Source organism: Pongo pygmaeus, chromosome 20 (genome assembly GCF_028885625.2).
Source record: "Pongo pygmaeus isolate AG05252 chromosome 20, NHGRI_mPonPyg2-v2.0_pri, whole genome shotgun sequence".
NCBI lineage: Eukaryota > Metazoa > Chordata > Mammalia > Primates > Hominidae > Pongo > Pongo pygmaeus.
This window is the reverse complement of record NC_072393.2, coordinates 1,860,149-1,883,085: the sequence shown is the minus strand read 5'-3', so window position 1 is coordinate 1,883,085 and position 22,937 is coordinate 1,860,149. Positions and strand designations below refer to the sequence as shown.

General features: G+C 59.6%; 2 protein-coding genes across 4 annotated transcripts in view; one reads left to right on the top strand and one right to left on the bottom strand.

Annotated features, from left to right (window-relative positions):
* Window positions 1–18,708, top strand: part of AP3D1 (adaptor related protein complex 3 subunit delta 1) — a 49,693-nt gene extending 30,985 nt beyond the window's left edge. For both annotated transcript variants that reach the window (XM_054465455.2, XM_054465456.2), the window contains 18 exons: window positions 848–1,079; window positions 2,309–2,454; window positions 2,931–3,072; window positions 3,398–3,469; window positions 4,055–4,130; window positions 4,250–4,449; window positions 4,870–4,943; window positions 5,564–5,741; window positions 6,432–6,509; window positions 6,878–6,985; window positions 8,015–8,164; window positions 8,512–8,559; window positions 8,948–9,137; window positions 9,620–9,708; window positions 9,886–9,971; window positions 10,634–10,755; window positions 11,070–11,149; window positions 17,422–18,708. In XM_054465455.2, the coding sequence (XP_054321430.1) occupies window positions 848–1,079; window positions 2,309–2,454; window positions 2,931–3,072; window positions 3,398–3,469; window positions 4,055–4,130; window positions 4,250–4,449; window positions 4,870–4,943; window positions 5,564–5,741; window positions 6,432–6,509; window positions 6,878–6,985; window positions 8,015–8,164; window positions 8,512–8,559; window positions 8,948–9,137; window positions 9,620–9,708; window positions 9,886–9,971; window positions 10,634–10,755; window positions 11,070–11,149; window positions 17,422–17,517 (2,167 nt within the window). In that variant the 3' untranslated portion in view covers window positions 17,518–18,708. The remainder of the gene's footprint in view (window positions 1–847; window positions 1,080–2,308; window positions 2,455–2,930; window positions 3,073–3,397; window positions 3,470–4,054; window positions 4,131–4,249; window positions 4,450–4,869; window positions 4,944–5,563; window positions 5,742–6,431; window positions 6,510–6,877; window positions 6,986–8,014; window positions 8,165–8,511; window positions 8,560–8,947; window positions 9,138–9,619; window positions 9,709–9,885; window positions 9,972–10,633; window positions 10,756–11,069; window positions 11,150–17,421) is intronic.
* A 1,421-nt stretch (window positions 18,709–20,129) lies between these two features.
* IZUMO4 (IZUMO family member 4) lies at window positions 20,130–22,902 on the bottom strand. Of its 2 annotated transcripts, XM_054465466.2 has the most exons (10): window positions 22,561–22,902; window positions 22,392–22,472; window positions 22,225–22,296; window positions 21,767–21,793; window positions 21,597–21,672; window positions 21,387–21,434; window positions 21,271–21,285; window positions 20,916–20,933; window positions 20,691–20,744; window positions 20,130–20,465 (listed from the first exon to the last, which is right to left on the bottom strand). In XM_054465466.2, exons 1-10 carry the CDS (start codon window positions 22,775–22,777, stop codon window positions 20,375–20,377), a joined length of 699 nt encoding a protein of 232 aa, XP_054321441.1. In that variant the 5' UTR covers window positions 22,778–22,902; the 3' UTR covers window positions 20,130–20,374. The 2 variants fall into 2 exon arrangements, 1 of the variants encoding a protein (XP_054321441.1); XR_008495890.2 differs by lacking the exons at window positions 20,691–20,744; window positions 20,916–20,933 and having other exon boundaries at window positions 21,216–21,285; window positions 22,561–22,900.
* Between the last annotated feature and the right edge of the window lie 35 nt (window positions 22,903–22,937).

The following is a 22,937-nucleotide window of genomic DNA, read 5'->3' as shown; positions in this document are numbered from 1 at the left end:
TCTGTTGCCCAGGCTGGAGTGCAGTGGCATGATCTCAGCTCACTGCAAGCTCTGCCTCCTGGGTTCACGCCATTCTCCTGCCTCAGTCTCGCAAGTAGCTGGGACTACAGGTGCCCACCACCACGCCCTGCTAATTTTTTTTGCATTTTTTAGTAGAGATGGGGTTTCACCATGTTAGCCAGGATGGTCTCGATCTCTTGACCTCATGATCCACCCGTCTTGGCCTCCCAAAGTGCTGGAATTACAGGCGTTAGCCACCGTGCCCGGCATCACTTTCTGTATTTTTAGTAGAGATGGGGTTTCACCATGTTGGCCAGGCTGGTCTCAAACTCCTGGCCTTGTGATCTGCCTGCCTCGGCCTCCCAAAGTGCTGGGGTTATAGGCGTAAGCCACCATACCCGGCCACTTCTGTCATTTTCTTATTAGGAAAAAAGTGGACTAAAAACATATTCAAGTCCCAAGGCATTGTGTCAGATGTCAGTGAGGCGCACCCCTAGGCCCCACTGTCCCGCAGATCAGGGTCTCCCGGTTCCATCTGCTCCCCACCCGTCCTGCTCATCCTCCCAGGGCCGGCTGCACAGTCGACCCCGTTGTCCTTTTTCCTCTTCTGACCTTTCCTCCATTCAGTGGCTCTGTCATCTCCACATCTTTGCCTTGTTTGTGTTATGGGCTGTTGACGGCCTCTGATTTCTTCTACTTAGTGTTTCAGCCCCTGGAGACCGCTCAGGGAATGGGAAGGGCCCAAGTCACCTTGTTGGTGACCATCCCAGGCCTCCTAGGTCCTCACCTGCTGGAGAGGAGCCCCGGTATTGGCATCCTGGGGGCTCACAGTGTTTCCTGTCCTCAGGCATCTGCAGGAACCACACCACACTCTGGAGGCCATGCTGCGGCCCAAAGTCACCACGCTGCCAGGTCACATCCAGGCTGTGTATGTGCAGAACGTGGTCAAGCTGTACGCCTCCATCCTGCAGCAGAAGGAGCAGGCCGGGGAGGCAGAGGGTGCCCAGGCCGTCACCCAGCTCATGGTGGACCGGCTGCCCCAGTTTGTGCAGAGCGCAGACCTGGAGGTGCAGGAGCGGGTAAGGCTGCACTCCGTGTTGGGCCGAGCCTCAGGGAGCCCTCAGTGCCTTTCTGTCCAGCGGCGGCCAGGTCGACGGGGCCTCGCTTCCTCTTCCGAAGCCACTCACTGAGATTCCTTTGTTGCCACTTGTGCCAGCTGGGGTTTGGGGTTAGTCAGTGGGACCTGGAGGTCAGCAGGACAGGGGATCCGTCAGTAGGACTGGGGCAGTTCTCTGGGGTGCTGGGTATGTGAGGGTGCTGCTCCTGGCCACAGGAAGAGGTTGTTTCACGTGCGGCAAGACAGCAGGTGTGAGAGCCTGAGGCCGGCTGTGGCTCTTTCTGGTGGCTGCAGGTGACGTGGGTTCTAGGTTGAGCAGACTGTACACCTGTGCCAGGCGGTGCCCAGCACTTCCCAGGTGTCTGTTTTTCTGTTTGTTTTTTGTTTTGTTTTGTTTTTTTCAGATGGAGTTTCACTCCTTTGCCCAGGCTGGAGTCAAGTGGTGCGATCTCAGCTCACGACAACCTCTGTCCCCTGGGTTCAAGGGATTCTTCTGCCTCAGCCTCCCTAGTAGCTGGGATTATAGGCACCCGCCAGCACGCCCAGCTACTTTTTGTATTTTTAGTAAAGACGAAGTTTCACCTTGTTGGCCAGGCTGGTCTCAAACTCCTGACCTCAGGTGATCCACACTCTGCAGCCTCCCAAAGTGCAAGGATTACAGGTGTGAACCATCGCACCTGGCCATCTGTGAGAGAGGTCGGGAGTGGTGTCAGCCCGTCCGATGGCTGAGGAGACCCAGCCTCAAGGCTGCATGGGGCGTGGCCCCGGGCTCGTCTGCGCGGTGGCATCAGCTCGGGGCTGGCCGTGATCCTTGGCCCATGGTCACTGTTGGAGCCGCCCAGCCTGGCTGTTTCTGAGTTGGAGCCAGCACAGAGGTGGGGAGCCCGCGGGGGCCGAGGGACGTGGTGCTTCTGGTGTCGGGGCACAGACCTGATGATGGGAGGCGTTTCTGCAGTGGGCAAAGCTCCCTGTTGTGCCCCCATCTCTGTTCTGTTTGTGGACTCTTTCCGCCGCTTCCTGGCAAGGATGACGACGATGGAGACAGCATGAAGGCTGGGCTCTCTGTGGCTATGTGGCTGTACCAGGGGGCCCACACGTCACTGTGCCGGGGGCTGAGCCACCCCGTGTCCCTGAAGATGGCCGAGTGGCTTTCCGGGCAGGTGCCAGCAGTGACCCCTGTGTCCCCCGCAGGCGTCCTGCATCCTGCAGCTGGTCAAGCACATCCAGAAGCTTCAGGCCAAGGACGTGCCTGTGGCAGAGGAGGTCAGCGCTCTCTTTGCTGGGGAGCTGAACCCCGTGGCCCCCAAGGCCCAGAAGAAGGTTCCAGTCCCCGAAGGGTAAGGATACGGGGGTAGGGGCATTGCAACCATGGCCCTGACATGGTCCCTTGATGCCTGGTGGCACAGCAGGGGCTCCTGCACCCCTGAACAGCCAGGAGGGTGTGGGGCTGATTGGAGGTCTCAGGCGGGTGTACCCCTCACATGGACTCACCAGGGCTCTCGCTGGTTCTGGGACCTGGCTTGTGCCTGGGGATGCTCCCTGGGAAGTGGGCCTGCTCCCACCCTTGCCATAAAGCTCTGAGGCAGCCTGAGCCTGCCGTGGGGGCCCCACTGTGACCCTGCCACAGTCTTCCTGGGTCCCTGTGTCCTCTCTAAGGGGCAGTGACACCTGCCTCGCTGGTCCTGTGTGGGTGGCAGGCACCACTGTTTGGGGTATCACATGGCCAGGCACGTGGTGAGCCTGCTCAGGGTGGACGCCTGCAGGCGCGTGCTCGGTCACACACTGCCTTGTGTGACCCTCCTGTCCGGCGCAGCCTGGACCTGGATGCCTGGATCAATGAGCCACTCTCGGACAGCGAGTCAGAGGACGAGAGGCCCAGGGCCGTCTTCCACGAGGAGGAGCAGCGGCGCCCCAAGCACCGGCCGTCCGAGGCGGACGAGGAAGAGCTGGCTCGGGTGAGCTGCTGGCTGCCCCTGGCGGGCCCTTGCCTCCTCCCTCCTGTCCCAGGAAGTCTTTGAGGCAGGTCAGTGGCCTCCGTGGGTCCTGGTCCTGACCCTGGCAGTGGAGGCATGGGCGTCCCTGCCTCCCAGAGGGTTAGCAATTCCTTTTCCCCAATACATGCTCTTCCCAATTGCGAGCCTTGGTTTCCCTGTTACTAAAAGCTCAGTAGTGAAAATAGCCAGAGATCCAGCCTTCCCTGGCTGGGTGGCTGGTGGTGGACGTCCACAGAGGGCTATCCTGTCCACTTCTCTCGGGCTCATGCCAAGCCGTGTCCCGCAGCGCCGAGAGGCCCGGAAGCAGGAGCAGGCCAACAACCCCTTCTACATCAAGAGCTCACCGTCGCCACAGAAGGTGAGGCCCGTCCCCGGGTGCCTGTCCCTCAACACCCTCTACTCTCACCACCCGAGCCCCGCGGCGTCCATCTGAGTTTCGGGTTCCCTCAGAAAGATCCTGGGAATGGAGCTGGGGCTACACAGTGACTGTGCGGAGCCTTTGAGGGGCGGGCGCCTCCCTGTGGGCCCCATTCATTCGAGCCTCCAGCCGGGGGGCCCTGTTCTGTGTGCCTGGCAGCCCAGCTGCTGTCCAGCCCTGACCCCACGGTCGTGGGCAACCTGCTGCCTCACTCTGGGCTTAAGGCCGCATTACTTTTCTCATTTGAGGAGAAAACAGAATATTCAGGTAGAAAAAGTGGACAAGGATTTGCTTCTCCCTGCTCATAGGCCTGCGGGGTCGCTCGTGTGACAAGCTTTCCAGTCCTCACTGTCTTTAAGAGTCGGCTCCTCGGGATGCGCTCACTCACGGCGCTCCTCGCGCTCTGGCAGGACCCCGGCTCCTTAGGATGCTGGGGCCGCGTCACACTCCCTGCATCCCCGAGGCTTGTCCTGCATGTGTGTCACCCCTCAGTGCACCGGTAACACCTGGATGTTGCATTTGCAGCGGTACCAGGACACCCCGGGCGTGGAGCACATTCCTGTGGTGCAGATTGACCTCTCCGTCCCGTTGAAGGTTCCAGGCAAGTGTCTCCAGTGTGTCAGCGCCACGTTTGTCACGTGGGCCGTGGGTCGCTCCTGCTGCCCTCCCCGTGAGCCCCTGGGGCGCGGTGCTGAGTGCCTGCTTGCTGCTGGCTCGCAGGGCTGCCCATGTCGGACCAGTACGTGAAGCTGGAGGAGGAGCGGCGGCACCGGCAGAAGCTGGAGAAGGACAAGAGGAGGAAAAAGAGGAAGGAGAAGGAGAAGAAGGGCAAGCGCCGCCACAGCTCGCTGCCCACGGAGAGCGACGAGGATATCGCCCCTGCCCAGCAGGTGGACATCGTCACAGAGGAGATGCCTGAGGTCAGCCTCACTGGAGGGCCCGGCCTGGGGATGTCTATCTTTCCGCATGTGTGTGTCCTGGGGCCATGCACAATGGCCTCTCCCCATGGTCTTCCTTGGTGGCTGGGATGAGGCCCCACCCCAGAGAGCATAGGAGGAGAGGCCTCTCTGTCCTCGAGCACACGTCCCCACACACCCGCCCTGGGGCCAGCAGCTTCAGAGGCCAGATGCTGGTTGGCTGTGTCCTGGGGCCTAGCCGCCCTTAGTGCCTAGATGCTGAGCGGAGCCTCTGGTGGAGCCACGTCACTGCCCACCTGTGTGTGTGGCCCGCATGGGCGTGGCCGTGGTTGTCTCAGGCAGTCCCACCGCGTCCCAGATAGATGGCGTTCCACCAGGCCACAAGGGCGGGTTCCACTGATGGGGTTCCTCTCTTCCTGTCAGAACGCTTTGCCCAGCGACGAGGATGACAAAGACCCCAACGACCCCTACAGGGCTCTGGACATTGACCTGGATAAGTGAGTCCTCGTGGGTTCAGGGTGAGGGTGGAGGCCACATGTGGTTGCTTCTCTTCCTCTGGTCCTCCCTCCCGGGTGGGGCCGGGCTCTGCAGGGTGGGCAGGCTGGGGTGGGGTGTGGGCGGGGCCGGGCTCTGCAGGGTGGGCGGGGGTGGGGTGTGGGCGGGGCCAGGCTCTGCAGGGTGGGCGGGGCTGGGGTGGGGTGTGGGCGGGGCCGGGCTCTGCAGGGTGGGCAGGTTGGGGTGGGGTGTGGGCGGGGCTGGGCTCTGCAGGGTGGGCAGGCTGGGTTGGGGTGCAGGTGGGCTTTCCCCAGACCACGTCCTCACTGCACTGCTCTTGGCTGGCCCTCCCAACCAAGACTCTAAGTGTGGGCTCTGAAGTCTCCAGGCCTGGGGTGCTCGGGAGGTCTCCATGCCTTGACAGAGCAGGGTGTGGCCACCGCAGACCCTTCCATGAGAGCCTCCAGCAGGCCGTGTTGGGTGGATCTGTGTTGGGCCATGGCTGGGGCCGGGGCTGGAGGAGCAGCTCCCGCGCTGCCACATGCTTGGACACGGCATGTACTGAGTGGTCCTGGGGGGTGGCCAGTGGTGCTGATGTATGGCCTGGTCATTCCTCTTCCAGGCCCTTAGCCGACAGCGAGAAGCTGCCTATTCAAAAACACAGAAACGCCGAGACCTCAAAATCCCCCGAGAAGGACGTTCCCGTGGTAGAAAAGAAAAGGAAGAAACCCAAGAAGAAAGAGAAAAAGCACAAAGAGAAAGAGAGAGACAAGGAGAAGAAGAAGGAGAAGGAGAAAAAGGTAAGGCTAGTGCCCAGAGCGGCGGCCTTCTCCATTCTCCTCCCTTGCCCTGAACTCCCAGGACACAGTGGTGAGCTCAGGGGCAATGGCTGTGAGTCTGAGTCAGGCCGCCTCGCCCTGGGCCCCGGCGGAGTGAGGATGTGTGGATTCTGAGGGGAGCTGGCTGTGCACTTGTGTCAGGGGAGACTGAGGAGGACCCAACGATCCCATGGGCGAGCCGTGTCCTCACCTGTGTTGGGGGGACATGGTCAGAGCTCGGCATGGTCCAGATGCCACCCTCACGTGCAGCTCTAGAACCGTTTCTGCAGTGTCTGTGTGCAGATTTTCACATAGAGAAAGAAATGGGTTTTTCAAAAGACCGCGTGTTTGCAGGGCCTGGGGGCCTGTCCACACCCACGTCAGGTGGCTCAGGCAGACATACGGACTGCCACGGGCCTTCTGACTGCTGGAGCGGCACACACCCACCCACAGATTTGTCCCTGGCCCTCTTCTGGCAGCAAAAGCCAGAGCCAGCAGGGCTGGCTGAGGACATCGCCATCAGCTCCTGGATTCCCAGGCTCTGCAAGGCCCAGCTAGTCCAGGACCCTGAGGGCAGTGAGGGCAGCTGGGGCCTCCTTGGCCCTGCTGTCCCCGGCCCCTCTTCCCAGGACCATGCACTGCGTTTGCTGACAACCTGTCTTGTGGTTTCAGGCTGAGGACCTGGACTTCTGGCTGTCTACCACCCCACCGCCTGCCCCCGCCCCCGCCCCCGCCCCCGTTCCATCCACGGTAAGAGACTGGTAGCTGGCCAGTGCCAGCCTCGGTGTCTCCAGAGGTCATACCTGGCACTCAGGGAAGAGCCCTGGGTCTCCTGAGGCCCTGTGCTCTCGTGGTCAGCACCGTGCACCTGTGGGACCCAGCACTGAGTGGAGCCGGGGTCACGCTCCCGGGTCCCAGTGAGCCAAGCAGGGGCCAGGGGAAGGGGAGGACAGCCAGGGCCTCTGTGCCCACAGGCTCCCTGTCACTCGGAGGGCACTGTGGCCTCTTAGGCGGGCTTGAGGGTGAGCTGAGGATGTGTGGCATGGAGGCTGTCTGGGGTGCAGTGGAGTGGGGCCCCTCATTGCCCAGCGTGAGCCCCAAGCCTTGGCTCCCTGCAGGAGGAGCTCAGTGTGAACGCTGCCACTACCCTGAAGGACGAGTGTGAGGACGCCAAGACAGAGGCGCAGGGCGAGGAGGACGACGCTGAGGGCCAAGACCAGGACAAGGTGAGGCTGTCACTCCCCTGGGGGCTGTGGAGGGCTGCATGAGCCCCAGCATCCCAACGTGGGGCCGGACACAGCTTCCGCCACCCAGGTCCCAGGGCAGCCCTGCTCTCGCCTTTGCATTGGCGTTGTCACAGGCCTTTTGTTGTGGTTGTGGTCTTTTGTTTTTTAATAACCTCCTTTTTCACACATGGTCCATAAGTCTAACAGAGTTTATTTATTTGAAGTATGTATCCAGTGGTTTTCCGTATATTCATAGCGTTGTGCAACCGTCATCACCTCTGTCTAGTTCCAGAATTTTCCACGACCCCTAAAGAAGCTCCATTCCCACCAGCCGTTACTTCTCATTCCCTTCCCCACCCTGGCCCCCACGCATTTCCTTCCTGCCTCTGTGGATCAGTGTCCTGGACGTTTCATAGAAATAGGGTCGCACACTGTGTGGTCTTTTGTGTGTGGCGTCTCACTGAATGTGATGTCCTCAAGGTGCATCCACACTATGGCTTGGGTCAGAGCCTGGTTCCTGTTTGTGGCCGGGTCATGTTCCAGTGCGTGGACAGGCCACCCTCTGCTGACCCCGTTCCTCCGCGGATGGGCCACACTGTGCTGACCCACTCATCTGTTGATAGCCACTTGGGCCGCTTCCCCTTTGTGGTGACACAGTGTGCTGCTTTGAACATTTGCACAGTGTGCATGGATGTGTGTGTTCCCTCTCGGATGTGCACATGGGCATGGGGTTGCTGCGTCAAGGGTGGTGTCCTCACTGGTTTGCCCTGCATGGCTCCCTGGTCGGTGGGGACTGTTCCCTGAGGTGCTTTGGCGCTTGCCGCCAACCAGAGACGGCCCCAGCCTCCGCTGGGCCGGGTCTGGCCTGAGCTCGTCCCGGTAGGCCTGAGGCGTGGCTGGTCCTGCCATCCTACCCAGGCACGTGGGACCCTCAGCCTGAGCAGCCCGGCCTGTGGCCCTGACCTCGCACTGTGATGGGGGCACGCTGGAGCAGCCTGGGAACTGAACCTGAGCCTTCTCTTGCTCCAGAAATCTCCCAAGCATAAGAAGAAGAAGCACAGGAAGGAGAAGGAGGAGCGGACGAAAGGCAAGAAGAAATCCAAGAAGCAGCCTTCAGGCAGCGAGGAGGCGGCGGGGAAGCCGGTGCAGAACGGCGCGCCAGAGGAGGAGCAGCTCCCGGTGAGGGGTACTTCAGCGCCCCCGCCCCGCGCCAGGGTTCCTGGCGGGCTGCGGGCTGCTCCCCAGTCCTGCAGCCTCCATGTGGGAGAGAACTGAGCAGATTCGAGAAGAAGCTGAGCCTGGCGGGGGCAGGGGCCTGGCCCTAGGCCCGCAGCCCCACATTAGGCACCCCCGTGGTGGGCTGTGTGGTCCTGGGAGCCGGGGATCCCTCATCGACCCCTTTGAAGCCCTTTGCCCCAAGCATTCTTGGAGTTGTGGCATTCGACCTGGGGTATTGGGCCGCACTGGAGTCTTCGTTGTGACGGAGCTCGGGGCCCCCAAGGCTGATGTGCCTTTTCTGTTTCCAGCCTGAGTCCAGCTACTCCCTCCTCGCTGAAAATTCCTATGTTAAAATGGTGAGTGGCAGCCGCTCCCTGGGGCAGGGTGGGCCAGCCCACACTCTTTGGCATGGGATTGCACAGAACCCGGGCAGCCCCCACAGCTCTCGGATGTTGGTATACCCAGGGCCTGTGATCCCTGGCAGGGGCATTGCTTGGGCAGCGCCTCTGGCTTGGGGTAAGGTTGGAGACATGCCCTGAGACTTGGGCTGGCAGGAGGGTCCCCGCCATGCACTCAAAGAGCAGTCATAGGAGGCGCTCGGGCTGCGGCTGAGGGGCGCCCCTCTCCGTGCCTTCCTGTGCCTGTGGGACCCCTGCTGCCTCTATGGTCATTAAGAGACAGGTGGCTGTGCCTGTTCCCTGTGGCGGGCCCGCCTGCCCTGCTAACACTGGCCATGCCCTGCAGACCTGTGACATCCGGGGCAGTCTGCAGGAGGACAGCCAGGTCACCGTGTCCATCGTGCTGGAGAACAGGAGCAGCAGCATCCTCAAGGGCATGGAGCTCAGCGTGCTGGACTCACTCAATGCCAGGATGGCCCGGCCGCAGGGCTCCTCTGTCCACGATGGCGTCCCCGTGCCTTTCCAGCTGCCCCCAGGTGAGCCCTGCCCCACTCACGGCCTCTCCCGGGGACTGTGGGAGCGCAGTGGCAGCTGGTGACTGCCCAGATCCGCTGGTTCTTGTTGCTTCCTCCCCACGTCCCCTTGGTCCCCAGGCTGCACCTCAGTATCTCCTGAGTGTCGGGGTCTCACCACAGCTCTCTGAGAAGCGCAATGGCCTCGGATGGACCTGGCTAGAGTCCCAGGGCTTGGGCGGGGGGCTGGATTCTGGGGCCTTCCTGGGTTCCACGGTTCCAGTGGCCAAGTCTGCCCTCTGAAACAGGGATGGGACCAAGTCCAGGCCAAATTAGGGACACCAGTAGCCTCTTGTTTCTGCTCCTGTCCCCTGGTGCTCCCTTGGGGGCTGAGCTCAGTTTCCTAATCAGCCACAGAGGACTTGGGGCTGAGGACAGACCTGGAGGCCCCACCCATGCTGAGCCCCCACTGCATCTCAGGCCCCACTCTCTCTCGCCCCCGCCAGGCGTCTCCAACGAAGCCCAGTATGTGTTCACCATCCAGAGCATCGTCATGGCGCAGAAGCTCAAGGGGACCCTGTCCTTCATTGCCAAGGTATGCGGGGCTCCACTCGGTGTTGGGGAGCTGACTCTGCAGGCAGGGGCTCCTCCTGCCCCATCTCAGTGGGTGTCCAGGTGTCCCTAGGGGAAGCGGGCCACCTGCCTGGGGAGCCCTGAGCCCTGAGCTGGGCCCGACTCCCCCCTCAACTGCACCACCTTCACTCCACTGCAGAATGACGAGGGTGCGACCCACGAGAAGCTGGACTTCAGGCTGCACTTCAGCTGCAGCTCCTACTTGATCACGACTCCCTGCTACAGGTGGGGCCCAGGCCCACTCCCCTGTGTCCCCGAACCCCTTCCTCCTCCCCTCTACCTTGCAGACACCTGTGCCCTGGGGACTGAGGCTTCTGGGCAGAACTTTAGAGACAGATTTGGAGGCGATGGCTCGTGGCTGGTGCAGGTCAGGCTGCCTGGTGTCTGTGCCAGCTGGGGCTGTGTAGTTGAAGCCACAGGCCAGGCAGCGTCACCCATAGAGGCCCTGGCTCCTGGAAATTCTGAAGGCTGGAGGGGTGAGACCAAGGAGCCAGCAGGGCGGGCTCCTCCTGAGGCTCCTCCTTGGCACGGCTTGGCATGCAGCACACCCTGTCCCCTGAGTCCTCACAGGGCTCTGCGTGCCTGCATCCTAGCCTATCCCGCCTAGTCCCTTCCTACAGGACATCCATTCTTGTCGGAGGAGGGCCCATCCCATGGCTTCAGGCACCTCTGTGACCTCTTTAAAGACAAGTCATTGTCAGTTTCTGGGTGTGAGGGCTTCCACACATGAAAATAAGCCACATCTTCCAGGACCCCCAAGACCTCCCAGCCCAGACACACGGGAGGGTGTCCAGGCGCAGCATATGTGGCAGGTTTTGTTGGCTTCTGTGCCAGGGAGCCTGAGGATCCCGGCCCCACCGCAGTCAGCCTCCCTGTCCCTCCCACAGTGACGCCTTTGCTAAGTTGCTGGAGTCTGGGGACTTGAGCATGAGCTCAATCAAAGTTGATGGCATTCAGATGTCCTTCCAGAATCTTCTGGCGAAGATCTGTTTTCACCACCATTTTTCCGGTAAGGAGAGTGAGGGGTTGATGGATTGCACGGGGCTTTCACGCACGCGGCAGCTGTCCCTTCCTGTTGGAGCAGGGCCTGTGGCCCTCCCAAACTCACACCCTTTGGGATCCCAGGTGGCTGGTGGCCCCAAGGCCTGGGAGGTGGTGTGGGGGCTGCATTCCCCACACCCCAGGCCTCCTAGGGCCACACCCTGCTCCTACAGGCATCCTGAAGCTGTGGCCAAGGGCAGCCCAGGAAGGTGGCCCCTGCTCTGGGGGTGGGGTGCAGCCATGCAGTGTCCAGGAAGCCTAACACCGCCCACTCTGTTGCAGTTGTGGAGCGAGTGGACTCCTGCGCCTCCATGTACAGCCGCTCCATCCAGGGCCACCACGTCTGCCTCCTGGTGAAAAAGGTGAGCCTCGGGCTGCTGTGCACACCCTGGTTCCTGCTGCCTCTCCTGGGGTCATGCCCAGGCCTTCATCCCCAGGGGTGAGCTTTGGGACTTAGAGGGCTCAAGGACAGTGATGGCAGCACTGCAGCCATGAGCCCCTCACCTGTGCCAGCCCCACTCAGCAGCGCAGACTGTCCCTCAGCAAGACGGGGCTTCCGCCTCCTGCTGCACTGCTCATCCCAGGCTGACACATGGCTCCAGGGGCCCCACTCCCACTGCATTCCTGCCCCCACCCCATCCCCGTGCACAAGGCAGCCAAGGCCCTGGGGTCGGACTCTCCACCTCACTGCTGCGCTTCTAGAATGACTCCTTGCTCCCTCCGCTCCGGGCCTCCCTCTCCTGAGTACTGCAGGGTGGTTGTCTTCGCAGTGTGTCGACTGCCGAACGCAGTGTGTGAATATTTTGTTGAGGGCTTTCGTGTCTATATATGAAGAGTTGGGTCTTTAGTTTTCTTTTCTGGTGCCTTCTTTGGTTTTGTCATCCAGTGGCTTCATCAGACGCGCAGGAGAGTGTGTCCTCTCTGTTTTGGGACAGACTGTGTGTGATGAGTGGCATTTTTCCTTAGAAAGAAATGTGTATACAGAATTCACCAGAAAACCATCGGGCCTGGGAAGTTCCTTTTCTGCAGGCTTTTAGCTACAAACTCAGTTTTTTGTTTCAACAGTTGTAGGAATCCCCAAGTTACTGTTCATCTTGGGTGAGTTTGGTAGTTTTGTACTTTTCAAAGAATTAGGGTAATGAATCATCAGTCACTGAGTTGATGTGTGTAGCGGTGCGTGCCGTATTCTCGCTGCTCCTTGTAATGATACTGGGTCGCTTTCAGTTCTGATGGTCATGGTTTGTGTCTCTTTTTTCCTGGTTCTCCTGGGTAGAGGTTTATCCATTTTACTGCACTTTCCTTTTTTTTTTTTTTTTTTTTTTTTTTTGAGACGGAGTCTCGCTCTGTCGCCCAGGCTGGACTGCAGTGGCGCAATCTCGGCTCACTGCAAGCTCCGCCTCCCGGGTTCACGCCATTCTGCCTCAGCCTCCCCAGTAGCTGGGACTACAGGCGCCCGCCACCACGCCCGGCTAATTTTTTGTATTTTTAGTAGAGACACGGTTTCACCATGTTAGCCAGGATGGTCTCAGTCTTCTGACCTCGTGATCCATCTGCCTCGGCCTCCCAAAGTGCTGGGATTACAGGTGTGAGCCACTGCGCCCGGCCTGTCATTGCTGTTCTTTTCATTCCTAATGTTCCAGTTTTCTCCTGGTTCACTGCCTCCCATGAAACACTACCCGTTGCCTCCCCAGCCCCTGGCACCCCGTATCCTACTTTGTGTCTTTGTGAATCTGATGACTCTAGGGACCTCCTAGGAGTGGAACCACACAGAATGTATCCTCCTGTGTCTGGCTGCTCTTACTCCGCCTCATGTCCTCAAGGTGCATCCACATTGCAGCCTCTGTCAGGATTCCCTTCCTTTTCACAGCAGAATCATATTTTGTTGTGCAGATGGACCATGCTGTGTGTCCACTCATCCATCGCTGCTCCCACCTTCTGGCTGTTGTGAATTGTGCTGCTATCAACATTGTTGTTAAACAAATAACTGTTGGAGTCCCTGCCTTCAGTACTTTTGTTTTTTTTATTTTTTTTTGTTTTTGTATTTGTTTTGGAAACAGAGTCTTGTTCTGTTGCCCAGGCTAGAGTAGTGGAGCCAAGGGCTCACCACAACCTCCGCCTCCCAGGTTCAAGCAATTCTCCTGCGTCAGCCTCCTTAGTAGCTGGGATTACAGGCACGTGCCACTTCACCCCACTAATTTTTGTATTTTTAGTAGAGATGGGGTTTTGCCAGGTTGGCCAGACTGACCTGGAACTCCTGACCTCAGCTGATCTGCCTGCCTTGGCCTCCCAAAGTGCTGAGATGAGTAGTGAGCCCATTTGTTTTGAATATACACCCGGGAGTGTGATTGCTGGGTCTTGTGGTAATTCCATGTTTGAGGTTTTGAGGAGCTGCCAGACTGTCTTCCCCAGTGCTGCACTGTGTTTCCCGCCTGCCGCAGTGCAGGAGGCCCTGTTTCTTCACCTGTCGTCGTCGTGCTGACAGCAGCCATTCTTTTTTTTTGAGATGGAGTGTCGCTCTGTTGCCCAGGCTGGAGTGCAGTGGTGCGATCTCAGCTCACTGCAAGCTCCTCCCGGGTTCAAGCGATTCTGCTGCCTCAGCCTCCTGAGTAGCTGGGATTACAGGTGCCCACCACCACGCCTGGATAATCTTTTTGTCTCTTTAGTAGAGACGGGGTTTCTGGGGTTTCCGGGGTTTCACCATGTTGGTCAGGCTGGTCTCAAACTCCTGATCCGCCTGCCTCAGACTCCCAAAGTGCTGGTATTAGAGGCATGAGCCCCTGCGCCCGGCTGAAGGCAGCCATTCTGCTGGGCCTGAGGCGGCTGGAGCTGATCTGTTGCTGCTTTTTGGGTGCTGCACGCTTCCTCCCTGCCCAGACCAGCTCGGTCAGGGAGACCCTAACCCAGTGGCGCTAGAGGAATTAAAGACACACACACAGAAATACAGAGGTGTGAAGTAGGAAATCAGGGATCTCACAGTCTTCAGAGCTGAGAGCCCTGAACAGAGATTTACCCACATATTTATTAACAGCAAGCCAGTCATTAGCATTGTTTCTATAGATACTAAATTAACTAAAAGTATCCCTTATGGGAAACGAATGGATGGGCCGAATTAAAGGAATAGGTTGGGCTAGTTAACTGCAGCAGGAACACGCCCTTAAGACATAGCTCGCTCATGCTATTTGTGGCTTAAGAATGCCTTTAAGTGGTTTTCTGCCCTGGGCCAGCCAGGTGTTCCTTGCCCTCATTCCCGTAAACCCACAACCTTCCAGCGTGGGCGTTAGGGCCATTATGAACATGTCACAGTGCTGCAGAGATTTTGTTTATGGCCAGTTTTGGGGTCAGTTTATGGCCAGATTTTTGGGGGCCTGCTCCCAACACCTCCCCAGCCTGGGCTGCTGCCCCTCACGTCCCCGAGGCCATGTTCAGATGGGTTCATGGCTGTTGCTCTCCCGCCAAGCTCACCACTCTGCCTCGTCCTAGCTGTTCTGCCGTTGAGCCCACGCAGGGAGGGTCTATTTTTCAGGTCTGAAATTCCCACTGGGCCCTTCTTGTATCTTCCATGTCTTTGCTGATGCCCTGGTGATCTGTTGGAGCATTTTCCTAACAGCTACTTTAAAGCTTAGGCCAGCTGGGCATGGTGGTGTGTGACTGTGGTCCCAGCTACTTGGGAGGCTGAGGCAGGAGGATTGCTTGAGCCCTGGAGGTCGAGACCAGCCTGGGAACATGGCAAGACCCCAGGTCTACAAAAAATTTAAAAAATTAGCCAGTACTAAGAAATTAGTACAGTGAGCCTATAGTCCCTGCTACTTGGGAGGCTGGGGTGGGAGGATCTCTTGAGCTCAGGAGTTCAAGGCTACGGTGAGCCCTGATTGTGCCGCTGCACTCTAGCCTGGGCAACAGAGTGAGACTCCAAAAAAAAAAGAAAAAAACACTTGTGTCAGAGAGTCCTAGTGTCCATCCACCTTGGTACGCTGATGGCCTTGGTGTTGGGGTCTGCGCATTGGGGTCTTTGTGTTGGTTTCTGCCAATGGCCTTGGCGTTGGGGTCTGGGTGTTGGTGTCTCGGCATTGGGGTCTGGGCATTGGTGTCTTGGCGTTGGGGTCTGGGTGTTGGTGTCTTGGCGTTGGAGTCTGGGCGTTGGTGTTTTGGCGTTGGTGCCTTGGTGTTGGGGTCTGGGTGTTGGTGTCTCAGCATTGGGGTCTGGGCGTTGGTGTCTTGGCATTGGTGTCTTGGTGTTGGGGTCTTGGTGTTGGCATCTGGGCGTTGGTGTCTTGGTATTGGAGTCTGGGTGTTGGGGTCTGGGCGTCGGTGCCTTGGTGTTGGGGTCTGGGCGTCGGTGTCTTGGTGTTGGGGTCTGGGCGTTGGTGTCTTGGCGTTGGAGTCTGGGTGTTGGCGTCTGGGTGTTGGGGTCTGGGCATTGGTATCTTGGCGTTGGGGTCTGGGTGTTGGCGTCTTGGAGTTGGTGCCTTGGTGTTGGGGTCTGGGTGTTGGTGTCTCGGTGTTGGGGTCTGGGTGTTGGTGTCTTGGCATTGGGGTCTCGGCGTTGGGGTCTGGGTGTTGGGGTCTCGGCATTGGGGTCTGGGTGTTGGAGTCTTGGTGTTGGGGTCTGGGTGTTGGTGTCTTGGCGTTGGGCTCTGGGTGTTGGGGTCTGGGTGTTGGCGTCTCGGTGTTGGGGTCTGGGTGTTGGTGTCTTGGTGTTGGGGTCTCGGCATTGGGGTCTGGGTGTTGGAGTCTGGGTGTTGGGGTCTGGGCGTTAGTGTCTTGGCATTGGGGTCTGGGTGTTGGCGTCTTGGAGTTGGTGCCTTGGCATTGGGGTCTGGGTGTTGGTGTCTTGGTGTTGGTGTCTGCTCACAGCCTTGGTGTTGGGGTCTTCTTGGCGCTGGGGTCTTGGCATTGGTGCTTCAGCATTAGGGTCTGGTTGTTGGTGTCTTGGTGTTTGGTCTGCCGATGGCCTTGGCATTGGTGCCTTGGTGTTGGCATCTGGGTGATGTGATCTTGGCATTGGGGTCTACCAACGGCCTTGCCGTTAGTGCCTTAGCACTGGTGTCTTGGTGTTGGTGCCCTGGCGCTGGGGTCTTGGCACTGGGGTCTGCCGAGGGCCTCTCTGTATGAATGGATTCTCCTGGTCGTTTTCCGTGGAGTGCTGTGAGCCTCTGGGCCTTGTTCCATCCTGTGGAGGACGTGGGTGGTCAGGTCCCAGCTGCAAGTCCCCCCTGCCTTCTGGGGACTGTGGCCCCAAGCGCATCACCACCTGCCCAGCCTCTCCTCTCAGTGCTGCCTCTTGTCCCTGGCCTTGGGACCCGGCAGCGGCCTCTGGACTCAGTGCCTTCAGTTGCTCTTTGGGACGGGATCCGCAGCATGGGGTGAGCCTAGGAGATCGTGAGCAGCTTCATGGGGTGGCTTTCCCCACACACCTCCCTCTCTGGGGGCTCTGGTTACCCCACTCCGCTGGCTTCTTCCACAGTCACTTCTGGGGCCCAGTGGCAGGAGGGCGGAAGGACAGACAGTGCTCAACTGTCTGCTAGCTCAGGAGCTCTTCGGATTCTGGTCTTCGTCCCCGGCTGCCTCTGGCTGCCTCAGGGCCCTCAGGTGCCGGCTCCCAGTTCTGTGTAGGCCGGAGCCCCTCCCACGGAACACCCAGGTGCCGTAGGCTGCTCCCTCACCCGAGCCCTTCCCATTTTTTTTTTAATAATTAGCAAATTTGCAAAATTAAAAGGACAACACATAAAGCTGCGAGGCAATATTTGCACACAGTGTTTTTTTTGTTTGTTTGTTTTTTAATTTTTTTGAGGTAGGATCTCACTCTTATCGCCCAGGCTGGAGTGCAGTGGTGCAAACACGGCTCACTGCAACTTCAACCTCCTGGGCTCAAGTGATCCTCCCACCTCAGCCTCCTGCATAGCTGGGACCACAGGCATGAGCCACCCGGCCTGGCCTGCATGTACTTTTATTTATTTATTTTTGAGATGGAGTTTTGCTCTTGTTGCCCAGGCTGGAGTGTGGTGGAATGATCTCAGCTCACATGCAACCCCCACCCCCTGGGTTCAAGAGATTCTCCTGCTTCAGCCTCCCAAGTAGCTGAGATTACAGGTGTCCTGCCACCATGCCCAGCAAATTTTTTATTTTTATTTTATTCTATTTATTTATTTATTTATTTAATTTTTTTTTTTTTTTTGAGACAGAGTCTCGCTGTGTCACCCAGGCTGGAGTGCAGTGGCACGATCTCGGCTCACTGCAAGGTCCACCTCCCGGGTTCACGCCATTCTCCTGCCTCAGCCTCCCAAGTAGCTTGGACTACAGGCACCCACCACCACACCCGGCTAATTTTTTGTATTTTTAGTAGAGACGGGGTTTCGCCGTGTTAGCCAGGATGGTCTCGATCTTCTGACCTCATGATCTGCCCACCTCAGCCTCCTAAAGTGCTGGGATTACAGGCGTGAGCCACCACACCCGGCCATTTTTTGTATTTTTAGTAGAGACAGGGTTTTACCATGTTGACCAGGCTGGTTTTGAACTCCTGACCTCAGGTGATCCACCCACCTTGGCCTCCCAAAATGCTGGGATTACAGACTTGAGCCACCGTGCCTGGCCCCTGCACATACTTTTAAAAATATCAATCTTTTTCCTTACACAGGGTGAGAACTCTGTCTCAGTCGACGGGAAGTGCAGTGACTCCACGCTACTGAGCAACTTGTTAGAAGAGATGAAGGCGACGCTCGCCAAGTGTTGAGAGCTGCCTGCGAGCCCCACACCACCCCGCGGAGCACGTGCCCAGGGACCGCAGCCCTGACGGGTCTCGCCTCCCCTCAGTCGTGTGTGCTGTACCCAAGCCTGAGTGTTAATTTAACTCCATGTTGTCCGCCGTGTACACAGCCGAGGTCATATGTTGCGTTGAATTATCTGAGCATCCTTTTTTACTGTGACTCTTCCCGCTCTCTTTGGCAAGATGTCCCCTTCTCGTCCCCAAACCAGCAAGGGACTCCCCCACCTGGGTCTGTGCCCTGCCCTGCGCTGGGGGCCGAGTCCTTGAATGTGGCTTCAGGGGCTCCTGTCCTGGGCCAGGGCCCGATGGGCACCACGTGAGGGGCACTTGGTGGACAGGGCGGGGATGACGTGGCCTCCTCTGGGGTCGCCTGCTTTTGACCCAAAGGTCCTGATGGTGGCGTCCGGGGGAGGGGAAGGAAGGGCCGCTGTCGCCAAGGTTTTCTCTCCCAGAACCCACAGTGGGAAAGCGGTCTTGCCAGGCGTTGTCCATCGTCAGTGTGCTTGTGGGCTGGTGGCTGGGTCCTGGGATCCCAGGCCACGCGCCAGCCAGGCTGTGGGCAGGGCGGGGCCAGGGACGCCAAAGAGAGGTTGCAGTCAGAACGATGGATGGGGTGGGATGAGGCCTCTCTGCCACCATTCTTCCTGCTCAGCAGAAGTGCATCTCGGCAGGCTTGGGTTTGGGGTGGGGGTGTGTGGTCACATCCCCTGCTTGCCACTGTGCACACCAAGGTTTCCCCACGTCCTTCCCAGCACCCTTAGGAAGGCCCGGGCAGGGCCTGGAAGCACCGGACCTGGGCTGTTCTCCTGTGTTGAAGGAGTGTGCCCAGTGCCCTTGGGCAGGACCCGTGAGAGCCACCTCACAGGCAGAGCCCCCACCAGGCAGGTCAAGGAGACTCCACTCACTTCCCATGGCCAGCGTGGGTACAGGACTGAGCCTTCTTCAGAGATAATGACATTTTATCTTTTCCTTTTGATGAAAACTGTCACTTTAGCATGTAATCTATTACAGAATCCCATGCAGTGATTCTAGGATTTGAAATTGTATGATGTGTTACATAAGAATTTATTTGCTATCGACATTCCCACATAAAGAGACATATCACGCTGCTGTCATGATTTTGTGTCAAGATGATCCAATAAAGTTGTAAAACAGGCATTTCCACATGGGTCTTCTGCCTGGCCTGGGTCATGCGGCGCTGCAGGATTGGAGCCTCTGCACCTCAGCTCATGGGCCCTTGGGGAGGTGGCCTCGGTCCCCAGCACCATCCAGACCTGGGGCTCGGGCAGTCACAGGCCAGGGAATCCCCCACCCCATGGTGGCCTCGGTCGCCAGCATCTCCACTCAAGGCTGTGCAGGGGAGCAGGTGCCTGCTTTCCCTCCCCTTCCCCAGGAGCCCCCCGGGGCAGGGGCAGATCCAGAATTGAGAACTGCGCAAGAGCAGCCACCCCGCCCCTGGGTGAATTTGCCTCCTTTACACCAGCCTGACACCTTGAAGACGGGAGCCTCGAGTAAGGTGACGCTGGGTCAGTGAAGGGAAGCCCCTGTCCACTCTAACCCAAGACACGGCTGTGGTGGCGGGCGTTGGGTGGCAGGGGGCTCAGAGCAGCAGACGGGACCCCAGCCCCGGCCCACACCAGCGTCCTTTCTAGAAAACCATTCCTTGAAAGTACCTGCTGCGAGCCTCTTTCCTGTTATCTAAACACACTCGCCGGCCTCGAAAGAAGCATCCTTCACAGCCAGGACCCGGCGCCATCACTCCTGACACTGTCCCCAGTGGCCACTACCACGTTCTCCCCCGACACGTGTGTGGCTCCCATGTCTCACGGAGCCTGGGAGGCGCTTGGTCACCTTCCCACACACCGTTCCTGACCTCAGCAAATGTGCCCGTGGGCCCCTCCCGTGACGGGAGCCTGAGGCAGCCACAAGACAGTGCGTGGGACCCATGGTGGCAGCAACAGTGTGCTCGAGGATGTTCTCGCTGGTGTCCTGCAGCCGCCCCAATGCCGGAGCAAAAGGACGCTCGAAGCAAGGAGACCGGCAGGAAGCAAGGACACCGCTGGGCTGAGGTCGCCCGAGTGAGAATGGGACTTGGAGCTGCACCACTGCACAGATGGAACACGACTCCCTCTCTCCTGTGTGTCAGGCCCCGTCAGCCAGGGTCAGGCAGTCGTGGCCCCGACTCTGGCCATCATGCCACGCCTGTCACTGCCACAGATGAGACAGCCCACAGTTCCTGCATTCCTTGGCTCAGGTCTGATGTAAGTGACTGCAACACCTAAATGCACTAGTGCTGGCCCTGGTCTCAACCACGCTGTGGCCTCGCTTTGGGTGGAAGAACCCAGGCGCTCTGTGGGCTTGTGTGAGCCTACCCATGTGCGCTCAGGTGGGCCATGGCCCCACACCTAGGAGTCCAGGGACACTCCCTGAGGCCCCGTGAGTGTGGCTCCGAGTCGGTCCCCCATGGCTGTGGACCCGAGGCCAGGACCTGCCCTGCTTTGTCTGGGACTTTAGGCCTCCCCAGAAGCCCACCTCCAGCCCCTAGAGGCTTCCCCCTGCCCCGACAAGAACGCTTCTGCAAAGAGAAACATCAGAGACTTTAATCATCACATACTGCAGCTCCGAGGACCTGCCCAGGCGCTGACGCTGCGCACAACCCACCCCCATTCCCGCCCTCCCGCCCTCCCGGCCCTGGCCAGCTCAGCTCTGTCCAGGGTTGAAGGGGGGGTCCTGAGGCAGCAGCAGCCCAGCTCCAGAGGGACAGGCGGGGGCTGTCCAGCTGAGTCCCCGCCCCCACGTTGCCCTGGGGCAGGCCCAGCTGCTGTCAGTGCTGCTTGAGACACTCGGCAGCATCTTCCAAGGTCAGGTTGGCCAGGTGTGGGGGCTCCAGACACCTTAAGGCCGGCGATACCAGGCTGCGGGGAGACGAGGCTGCCTCAGCTCTCCATGTCCCCCACCCCCTGCCTCCCTCCCTGGAGGCCCCAGCCCTCTCCTCCCAGCTGGGACGTGTGGTCCTATGTGTGGCCACATCCACGACACCCGTGTGCCTGGGATTTCAGAAGGGTGTGGGGGCCGCGGCACGCTGGTGTTGGCTTAGGAGCACCCCTTCTCCTGAGGCCTCCCTTCTCCGGGTCACTCACAAGGCTGGGGTGGCTCTGTGTGTCCCAGGCCAGGAGAAGGAGGAGGAGCGTGGTTTGTTCATGAAAGCACCACATGGGTGTGGTTGCAGAGGTGACATCCAGCAGGTGTCCCAGGTATAGGGAGAGCCCCACCTGCGGTGCCCCCACTGACCTAGAGGACCCCCTAGCCCCCCTCCTCTCTTCCTTTACCCCCTCCCCCTGAAGGCCAGGTCAGGGCGGCCTTACCTCATGCTCGTATCCTGTCTGAAAGGCAATGTGGGGTAGTCAGCCCCTCCATGGGGCACCCCTAACCATCGTAGGGAACCCTCCCAGGCTCTGACCACAGACCTGGGACAGGGTGGAACCAGACCCTATGGGGACCCTTTAGGAAGGATGCCCCGCCTCCAGCTGAGGGCCGGAGACCTTTGAGGGAGAAAGGGACTGCAGCCGCCTCCTGCGCAGAGCTGGGTTGAGGTTCCACCTCCTCAGGAGCCACTCTAGGACGTGGGAGCTGAGGGAGCCAGCCTGTGCCCCACACATACTCACCCACGAGGTGCTCACATACGCACACTGCCTGTGTCGGTTTGAGGAGGGGACTTACTTGTGCCAGTTATTTCTACAAAGACAGTGGGTTTGGACTCAGGAGGCCGAGTGGCCGTGGCCAGTGTTCCTTCCCAGGCCCACTTGAGCTTGCTGCCACCTGAGGACCCCACTCACATGTAGCTCAGGAGGCCCTGGACAGCCGACTCCCACTGCTGCGAGGACCTGTGGGACGCAGGCTTGGAAGTGGTGTGGCCTGAACCCCCGGCCCCGCCCTATCCCGATGACGAGGGCCAGGTAGAAGGCGGGGAGCCCCCTCCAAGGAGAGCCTGGGACCCCAGGGACAGCAGGGCCGTGGCACGGGTGGGTGTGATGCCTGAGCCCTACTCGCAGTTATAGCCAAAGCAGGCGACGTGCGAGTCTGTGCAGTTGTTGCAGGAGATGGTCTCGTACTGGAAGATGCCTGAAACACACGACAGCCGCCAGGGCTCCCCTCGGCCTCCAGGTCCCCGAGCTGCTGCTGGTGCGCCCCTCAGCCTGGACAGAGCCTCGCTTACCACAGTGGTGCTGACAGTCGATGCGGCCTGTGGGAGGGCAGGACAGCACCATCTTACCAGGCCCAGCCTTGTCCCCAGTCCTGCCTCCTCCCAACCCTCCAAAGCCTCAGGGCCTGTCCCTCGCCACTCGGGCCCAGGCTCACCTGGTTTTCATGTATGTGTCCATGGCCCGGAGGGAAGGGGTCCCCAGGTTGACCCCCAGCGTGGGATGGAGCAAACTTCAGGGGAGGGCGGTGGCAACACTCCCAGCGCCTCTGGGGGCTACTTAGGGGAGGTCCCCGCGGGGTGATGGCATTGATCCTTCAGGTGCTGGGCTGGATCCCTCCCTGGAGAGCTGCCCTCCTCCCCAGCTGCCCGGTGCCAGGTGCCCTGTTCACATCACTCCAGCCTCAGCCAAGCCCCGTGGGTCTCCGAGGCTCTGGGCAACACCTCCCTCCTCTGAAGCCTCATTTGCTCACTTTCGATTATGGCGTTCTGGATGAGGTGCACCTGCTCCCGGAAGATGTTTCGCAGCTCGTTGGGGAAATACCCTGAGGAGTCGAGGCAGGAGAAGGTCAGGCTCAGGCGGTGGGCGGGGTGTCCTGGGGTGGGGGGGGGGGGCCCGCCTCGGTTTCGCGCCCCTTACCGGGGAAGTACATTTTCCCCTGGTACAGCTGATCCATCATCTGGTACACTGCTGTCGCCACTTGGTCCAGCTTCTCCCGGGCTGCGGGCAGGAGGAGAAGCCAGGTGACCGGCCTGCCCGGGGGTCTCGCTGCGGGGTAGTAGGGACTGGGCTAGGCTCCGGCACTCACTGATCTCGGCGGGGATGGCCAGGTGCAGCTCCTTCATCGTGTCGTCGCTCCAGTCGGTGAGCAGCGCCCCTGACACGGGGATGTCGCCCACCCACCAGGACTTAAAGTTCACATGCTGGCGGTAGAAGGAGAACTTCTTGGAGAAGTTGCTGTGGCAGTGCAGACAGCCTTGGGCCAGCGCCGCCGTCAGGCACACCAGGCACAGCAGCAGGGCCATGCCCGTCCCGGCCCGCTGCCGGCCAACCAACGACGCTGCTCGCGCCACACCCCTCAGCCGCGCACCAACCAACGGCCCCGACTCGGGAGCTAGGCCGCGTCTCCTCCCCCGCCCACCCGACCAGCGCAGGCCCCGCCCCCTCCCAGGCCCAGCCCCGCCT

Coding starts and splice junctions, on each gene's coding strand:
- IZUMO4 (XM_054465466.2), bottom strand. CDS start 22,777: ATGGCCCTGCTGCTGTGCCTGGTGTGCCTGACGGCGGCGCTGGCCCAA. Junction 22,297..22,391: donor GGGGAAAATGTACTTCCCCG/GTAAGGGGCGCG, acceptor TCGACTCCTCAG/GGTATTTCCCCAACGAGCTG. Junction 21,794..22,224: donor CCAGAACGCCATAATCGAAA/GTGAGCAAATGA, acceptor GCCCTCCCACAG/GCCGCATCGACTGTCAGCAC.